At 48.0% G+C, this 9,034-nt stretch overlaps 1 protein-coding gene across 1 annotated transcript in view; it reads right to left on the reverse strand.

The window, feature by feature from the left end:
• SOS2 (SOS Ras/Rho guanine nucleotide exchange factor 2) overlaps positions 1-8,765 on the reverse strand; it is a 77,580-nt gene extending 68,815 nt beyond the window's left edge. The window contains exon 1 of the mRNA XM_048486129.1: positions 8,501-8,765. Coding sequence (XP_048342086.1) covers positions 8,501-8,590 — 90 coding nt within the window. The 5' untranslated portion in view covers positions 8,591-8,765. The remainder of the gene's footprint in view (positions 1-8,500) is intronic.
• Positions 8,766-9,034: the final 269 nt, after the last annotated feature.

Genomic DNA, 9,034 nt, shown 5'->3' on the forward strand with positions numbered 1-9,034 from the left:
CCAGAGCTGTAAAGGCTCTGGCCCGGGTGGAGGCTAGCCGCATCATGGAGGGGCCAGGGATCACCAGCAAATTGGCCTCTGCAGAACGCAGAGGCCGGTTCAGGACATATGATAGCCTAATACAAGCCACCTCTATAACTCTGACAAGCGCCTGACTGTATGTATGGGAACGACAAGCAAGAACTGCTACAGCGAGTATTGTCGAAGGCTTTCGCAGCTGGAATCACTAGGGTGTTGTGGGTTTTCCGGGTTGTATGGCCGTGTTCCAGTAGCATTTTCTCCTAACGTTTCGCCTGCATCTGTGGCTGGCATCTTGATCCTCTGAAGATGCCAGCCACAGATGCAGGCAAAATGTCAGGAATAAGTGCTACTTGAACACAGCCATACAACCCAGAAAACCCACAAAGCCCTACTACAGCAAAGCTTTGACAAATTTTCCAAGGCTCTAGCAACCAGCCCCAAAAATTTAGGAATCAGACTCATTTTTCAGCTTTCAGGGTTTTGTATTCTAATTACTGTGTTTTCCAGTTATTGCTACCACGAAGCCTAAACTTAAAACATTTGTGTTGTTGCAAAATTGTTGTAGTATATGAATAAATATGAGATAACCTGGCTGTGATCCCTGTAGCAAAAAGATACTTTCTAACCCTAACCGAACTTCTTCTCAACTGCTTTCATGATTATTGCTTTTAAAAAATCAATGGAGCCAGCCCAGAAAGCCAATATAGAAACTGAATGATTGGGCCAGGATAGAAAGCAACCACTCAACACTACTGAATGAAGTCAACGTATAAACGAGGAATTACAGGAACTTCGCTTATGTGCATTTTTTATATGATGAAACAAAACATTCTTATGTGAAACAGTAAATAAGCTTTGTACTTCTACCAAGGATCACGAAGAGTCACTACAATAAGATCACAGCTGAAAATACCAGGTGCCACGAGGAAATTTCTCAAATTTCGATGCCACGGCCACCGCAGATTTCTTGATGCCACAGCCACCTCAGATTTCTCGGTGCCACGGCCACCGCAGATTTCTCGAATCCTGAGATAAAGGCTTGCAAATTATCCACCTATACGTTCAACAGGACACCTTTTGGTTCTTTCCTGTTTTTAGACTAGTGGAGAAACTATCCCAATGATGCTTCTGTTTCAGACAACAATCCTAACCAGGTCTACTCAAAATTAAGTCCCACTGTATTAAATGGGTCTTACTCCCAGGAAAGGGTTCTCAGGACTGCAGCCTTCAACTACCAAACCTATGGAGACGTAGGGAAGCTGAAGGCCAGCCTTGGTTAAAAACAAAAACGAACATATGATAAAATCTCTCTTATCGGAACAAATATTTACCTAATTTTTAACCAACTCAGAAGTTCTTAAAGGCACCAGCCTTGATCCGTGCCACCAGATCTTCTGAAGTTGCCAGCCACAGATGCAGGTAAGAAAATGCCACCAGAACACGGCCACACAGCCCGGAAAAACCACAACATCCTAGTGATTCCGGCCATGAAAGCCTTCGACAATACATACTATACTTTTCCCAGCTAGATTTGAATTCAGTAGCACCTTAGAGACCCACAATAAATTTGAGGGTACCTCTCTCAAACTCCCTTAGTTACGATTTTTTCCTACATTTGTGACCCTGCCTTCAGTCTTCTACCAATCCTATTAAAACAGCCAGGTCTGGGGGCTCAGAAAGATGACAATTTTTTCGTGGGCTCAATTTCCCTGGATGTGAGTAGGTTTCAACGTCTTTTGTAACTGAGAAGTTAAAAAGAAGTATGTGAATACACAGTTAACTGAGAGCATTTCCTAATCTTTTGGAGTCCCAGCAAAGGCAAACAACAAACAAATAAATAAAATCTCCAGGCGTAACAACTGCAATGCCCTGGAAACAGGTTTATAAGAAGCAACTTAGCCGAAGAACTGAACGGAAAATTTTATCCCCTGAGGAAAGGTGTGCCCACTCACATGATGTCAAGATCTGTTTTCTGTCTCCACACCTATCTTTATGTTGGGATAAGTGGGGTGACTCTCTCAGCCTACTGTTTTCCAGTGCAATCCCATGCACACTTACCCATAAGTAAACTTGCACTGGGTTTATTGAAGAAGAAGAAGAAGAAGAAGAAGAAGAAGAAGAAGAAGAAGAAGAAGAAGAAGAAGAAGAAGAAGAAGAAGAAGAAGAAGAAGAAGAAGAAGAAGAAGAAGAAGAAGAAGAAGAAGAAGAAGAAGAAGAAGAAGAAGAAGAAGAAGAAGAAGAAGAAGAAGAAGAAGAAGGAGGAGGAGGAGGAGGAGGAGGAGGAGGAGGAGGAGCAGGAGCAGGAGCAGGAGGAGCAGGAGCAGGAGCAGGAGGAGCAGGAGCAGGAGGAGAAAGAGAAGGAGAAGGAGAAGAAGAAGGAGGAGGAGGAGGAGGAGAAGGAGGAGAAGAAGAAGGAGGAGAGGAGGAGAAGGAGGAGAGGAGGAGGAGTTTGGATTTATATCCCCCCTTTCTCTCCTGTAGGAGACTCAAAGGGGCTTACAATCTCCTTGCCCTCCCCCCCTCACAACAAACACCCTGTGAGGTAGGTGTTATTGCCTGGTTAACAAACACACTGTGAGGTAGGTGTTATTGCCTGGTTAACTCTGCATATGCATGCAGTATTACTCTTCTACACTGCCATTTCACACTTTTGAAAAACCATCCATAAAAACTAGTAACGCCACTTTTTACATTGTAACCTGAAAGAAATAATGTGCAGGTAAGCCTTTAATTAGATCTGGGTGAATCCCACAAATCCAAACAGAACCGAAGCAAGTAGCAGTTTGCAAGCGATCAACAAATATTTGTCTTAGTCTCTCAATCAGGTCTTAATTTTGGACGGATCTAAAGTGTTAGCCAACAGGGGATGAAGAAAAGAGTTGCCGTAAAACATCTATATGGGAATGAGCTATAAAACTTCCATCTCCGAAAACATGATCTAAAAGAGGAATGACATATTTAATTGTCGTGTGTGTGTGTGTGTGTGTTTAATGGTTTGTTTTTTACGGAGGTTTTTAACTGCAAGTTGCCTGGAGCAGGTTTCTGAAAAGGTGCCACAGAATAAATGTTACCTCGCTTCAGTCAGTCTTTAAAGTATCTGCCCCCCTTCCACCTTCCCCCAAGGTTTGAGAGATAAAAACATGAAAGGAAATAACATATACATACAACTGTATATTCATAATTATATTAATAGCCTCTTTAAGATTGTATTTTGGCACAAAACACAAAAACTCTGAATAGGGGGGGGGGCAGGCCTAACAATCCAGGGGTTTGCCCGAGAAATGATTCCCGTGTTACAAAATCATAATTATATAAAACCCACTGCTGAACCTATTCCAGTTTCCCAGAGAAAGGACAGATCTTGTGACTAGCGGCTGACTGGCACCACGCATCCCAGTTTGTGGAAGATTACTGCAGAGACAAGTGCCCGCACAGACCGACATGCCAAACTTGTAGCGACCCACACCTCGCCTAGACCAGGGGTAGGGAACCTGCGGCTTGAGAGCCGCATGCGGCTCTTCTGCCCTTGCACTGCGGCTCCACGAGCCGAGCCGCCGGCTTCATCCTTGCCCGCCCTGCAGGCAGCAGGGCGGGCGCACCAATTGCCCGTGGCTGGCTGGGAAGCGCCGCAGGTTTCCCCTCTCGCCCGCCTTGTTCGAGCGGGGCAGGCGCTTTCCCGGCAGCCGGCAAGGCCGAGCCGCTGGCCCCATCCTTGCCCACCCTGCAGGCAGCAGGGCGGGTGCATCCATGCGCTTCTCAGAATGAGTGGAGTAAAAGGTAAAAAAACCCAATATATACAGTGTTATCTTTATTTTAAATGTCAAAAATTATTTGCGGCTCCAAGTGTTTTCTTTTCCCGTGAAAAACGGGTCCAAATGGCTCTTTGAGTGTTAAAGGTTCCCTACCCCTGGCCTAGACCAACCTCATCCCCAGCATCCTTTAAGAAACTCAGGTGAAATTCACAGCTTAAGCATGACCCTCCACCCGGCCCCCACCTCACTCTCACCAAGAGGGGTCTGTGGGCGATCAGGGCATTGAGTTGCATCCCCAAGACTACAGGGTACACTCAGAGCTGGCCAAACATATAAAAAGGTCTGGGCAAGTACTGAACCCTTGAGTTGCCTTGTGTAATCCAGACAACTGGGTTGTTTCTGTGTACACAGGGAAGAAAGTTATGAGCGGAAGGTGAGTCCCATGAGGAAAGCAGTGAAAGTGTTTAATGAGAAAACAGCAGCAATGAGAGGGAATTGCTGTGGTGTAAATAGCATAAGAGAAAAAGAAGAGTTTGGGTTTACACCCCACCTGCCTCTCCTGTAAGGAGACTCAAGGTGGCTTACAAACGCCTTTCCCCTCCTCTCCCCACAACAGACACCCTGGGAGGCAGGTGGGGCTGAGAGAGGTCAGAGAGAACTGTGACTAAGGTCACTCAGCAGGAAAGAAGGAGCAGGGAAACAAATCTGGTTCACTAGATAAGACTCCACCGCTTAGGTGGAGGAATGTGGAATCAAACCCAGTTCTCCAGATTAGAACCCACCTGCTCTTAACCACTACACCATGCTGGCTCTCTACACTGGGTGTGTAGAGTAGCATCTGAGCCACATATCAGTTACAAGTATATTTTACTACAACCTGACCTGAATGGCCCAAGCTAACCAGAATTGGTCCAATCTTGGAAACTAAGCACCGTCTGCCCTTCTACTCAAATGGGTACACTTTGCAGAATCAGACAAGGCAAAACCACTTCTGAATGCCTCCTGCCCCAAATACTCTACGGCGGCACGACTGGACAGGACTTTCCACCCCCTTGTTAACAGACATGTGGATAGCATGTCATTAAAGAGAAGATGTTAACCAGGAAAAGCATGCATGGAAAGAGTCAAGAGATAGGAGTGGACCTTCGAAAAGCAAGGAATGGTGGAGACAGATACACACACAAAACACACATGTACAGCAAGTGTATACATGGGGATACATATAAGTGCATGTCAGGGACAGTAGTGGCAATTGTGGACATGGCCTAATACATTAATAAAGACGTGGCACACATAATGCAGAGGCGGATGACATCCATGTGTTTTGATTGTGGTGTGCATGTGAAATGCAACTTGAACGCACTTACAGAAGCGTTTAGAGAATGGCCAACGGTGCACGAACGGGATATTTTAACACACATCTATCTCTTTTTTCCCTCCAGAAACTCCTCTATGCTTTCCCTAAAAGTAATGCACTCCCTCGGAGTGTGGTGGAGCCCCTCCTTTGGAGGTTTTTAAAGAGAGGCTGGATGGCCATCTGACAGGAGTGATTGTGTGTTCCTGCATGGCAGGGGGTTGGACTTGATGGCCCTGGTTGTCTCTTCCAACTCTATGATTCTAATAAGACTTCACCAAACAGGATTAGGATAAGTCATGAGAACAGACTCTGCGCAAAGAGGCTGCTGGACAGGGTACAGCGCGTGGGAATCCCTCTTCAGAGGCTGGGACTGGGTTGAAGGCATCTGGCAGGAGTATCTGGCGTAGAGTGCGAGGATGAGAAACCCTTGGCTTAGGCAAGCGGGAGGGAAACTGAGGGGTGGGGGGTTGGTGACCAACTGGCATGGAGCGGGGGGGGGGGGAATGGGGAGCATATGTCTGAGAAGATTTATTCATTTATGGCCCACCTTTCTCCCTAGCAGTTTTCTTCATTCTCCTTTCTCAGTTTTACACTCAGAACAACCCTGTAAGGTAGGTTAGGCTGAAAGTACATGGCAGAAAGGAGATTCCAGTCTGGATCTCCCAGATCCTCTATCCCTCAAATCTGCACATGGGGGGTGCAGAGAAACTCATTGGTGGAGGAACTGGGATCACTGAGAGGAGTTCTCTTAGTGTTGAGCTAGGATCTAGGAGACCCGAGTTCGAATTCCCAGTCTGACAGGGCAACTTGTAAGATGACCTCTAGCCAGCAGGACAGGACAGAGCAAGTGCGGTACATTGGTTAGAGCAGTGTTTCCCAACCTTTTTGATGTCACGGTACCCTTGACCTCGCTCTTCATAACTCAGGGTACCCTTGAGGTTCATTTGATTTATTTTTTTTTGCATTTTTTAAAGAGTTTTTTCCGGTTTTGGCCTGTAAGTGGGGGGAGTGGCAAGCAGGGGGAGGGGAGGGAAAGCAGCATTGACAGCTGCGTTGTTTGTTTGCCTAAATTTGGCATGGATTGGGGGGATTTAAAGGGAGAGCTCCCTTTAAATCTACCCCCCCCCAATCCACACCAAATTTAGGCAAATAAAACAATGCTATTTTTCAATGTTGTTTAAAGGGGGCCCATGAGGCTTCCAGCCCCTCCCCCGTAAAAATCAATTTGATTCCGGTGGGGGGGGCATGCGGTAGCATTGTCATGGTACCCCTGGGACGTCCTCATGGTACCCCAGGGTACCACGGAACCCTGGTTGGGAATCACTGGGTTAGAGCATCAGGCTAGAAACTGGGAGAGCTATGGCAGCTTGCAGGATAATCTTCGGCCAGACACCCTCACACACTGTTAGAGAATCAGTAGTATAAATACTAGACATAGTACGATTATGGCAGCCAGTGTAGCGTATTTTTATTCATTTTATTTGCTTTACAGGCCACCTTCCCCACATAGCCACAGGCCAGCATCCAACAGCAACTGACAACAATAAAGTGAATAAAAATTTCTCGGCTGTATTTCAGAACCAGAACCTCTTCTAAGGGGACAGCTATTAAAATTACATCCCCTTGAAATCAATATTCACCCTAATATTAAGGAACACGTTCACCCTAACAAGGAAACAAGAGCAAACAAGGCAAACTCTATGCTGGGGATCATTAGGAAAGGAATTGAGAATAAAACTGCAAAGATTGTCGTGCCCTTATATAAAGCAGTGGTGCGACCGCACTTGGAGTACTGTGTTCAGTTCTGGTCGCCACATCTCAAAAAAGATATTGAAGAGATAGAAAAAGTGCAGAGAAGGGCAACGAGGATGATTGAGGGACTGGAGCACCTTCCCTATGAGGAGAGGCTGCAGCGTTTGGGACTCTTTAGTTTGGAGAGGAGACGGCTGAGGGGGGATATGATTGAAGTCTATAAAATTATGCATGGGGTAGAAAATGTGGACAGAGAGAAATTGTTCTCTCTTTCTCACAATACTAGCACCAGGGGGCATACATTGAAAATGCTGGGGGGAAGAATTAGGACTAATAAAAGGAAACACTTCTTCACACAACGTGTGATTGGTGTTTGGAATATGCTGCCACAGGAGGTGGTGATGGCCACTAACCTGGATAGCTTGGACAGATTTATGGAGGAGATGTCGATTTATGGTTACCAATCTTGATCCTCTTTGATCTGAGATTGCAAATGCCTTAGCAGACCAGGTGCTCGGGATCAGCAGCAGCAGCAGAAAGCCATTGCTTTCACATCCTGCATGTGAGCTCCCAAAGGCACCTGGTAGGCCACTGCGAGAAGCAGAGAGCTGGATTAGATGGACTCTGGTCTGATCCAGCTGGCTTGTTCTTATGTTCTTAAGAGAAAAGAGAAAGGAGGCAGGATGGGAGACCAGAAGATGGATACTGTTCAACAGTAAGCTACAGTGCAGTGATTAGTGCCAAAGATCTGGGAGCCACAGGTTCAAATCTCCAGTCGTGCACATCGCAGTTGATAAGTCGCTTGTCTGTGAAATTATCATTATTTAATTTTGTTTGATATCACAGCTGCCAGTTCTTTAGTTGGTCCTTGGCCTTTCTTTACAATTTGAGCTTCACCCGGAGGCCGAGGAAGTTGTAATGTATCGGCATAGTCTTCGTGCAGATCCCAGCAGGGCTGCCTTCTCAATCTGACAGCTGCCAATTTTGTCGATTTGAAGATGTTTCAAGTGCTGCCCTACTGTTGATCTCCTCCTTCTTGGTTCATTTGGACACTGCAATGTAGCAGCATAGTATTTGTGCAAATAATATTATTATGGTTGGTTTCCACAGCTACCAGGTCTTTAGCTGGTTGTTGGCCTTTCATTACAATCCGAGCCTCACCCAGAGGCCTAGGCAGTTGTAATGTATCGGCATAGTATTTGCGTGGATTATTATTATACTGTTGTTGTTGTTGTTGTTTCGATTTATTTCCCACCCTTTACAATAGTCTCAGGGCGGTTTACGATTTTTTAAAAAATGAGCTTCGAATCTCCCCTCTGCCTTGGAAACTTGCTGGGTGACCTTGTGACTTCCAGTCCAGCCTACCTCGCAGGGTTGTTGGGAGGACAAAGTAGGAAATAAGTCAATGAGCTGCCTTGGCCCCCCTCCCCCCCCAGGTAAAGCCAACAGAGAAGTGGGGGCGGGGGGCTGGCTTGGCTAGAAAGAACCAGAGGTGCCGACTGGAGGGGGAGGGGGCGTTCCCCGTGGGGCTAGTGGGCGTGGCCGCGTTGACGTCAGGTGAGCGGTGAGGAGGGGGCGTGGGAACCACCGTCGGGGGGTGGGTGGGGGGCGTACTGACCTTGAGCAGGGCTGGCACGAGAAGCCCCCGCCATTTCTGCCCGTTCTCGTCGCTGAGGAACTCGTAGGGGGGCGGCTGAGGCGGCTGCATAGCCTCCCCTCCCCTCAGGTTTCCCTCGCGGCCCACCGGGAGGAGGGCCGCCGCCGCTCTCCCCCTCCCCGGCTCCACTCGCCGGCCCGGCTGGCAGCGGTCACATCCGGGTCTCGCGGGCCGCCGGCCCCGCCGCCAGCTGCAGCCGCCGCCGCTCCGCTCGGCCAAGCCTGGGCCGCGGTCGTCCCAGTCGCAGTGCGCAGGCGCAGAGGCCGAGCGGTCTTTAGACCGCTCGGCCTCTGCGCCTGCGCACTGCGACTGGGACGGCGCCCCCTGGCGGCAGAGGCTGGGTAGAGCGCTCGTGGAGCCGCTTTTAGTGGACGACGTCAATCAAAAAGGGGCGGGGCCGGCAGGTGTCTGCGTTGGAGGGGCGGACCTGCAACTTCGTGCACGTTCCTGCGATCCCTGCTGCGTTTAAGCACCGTCCACCCTCTCTATTAATTC

This window comes from Sphaerodactylus townsendi, linkage group LG02 (assembly GCF_021028975.2).
Source record: "Sphaerodactylus townsendi isolate TG3544 linkage group LG02, MPM_Stown_v2.3, whole genome shotgun sequence".
In the NCBI taxonomy this organism is placed as follows: Eukaryota; Metazoa; Chordata; class Lepidosauria; order Squamata; family Sphaerodactylidae; genus Sphaerodactylus; species Sphaerodactylus townsendi.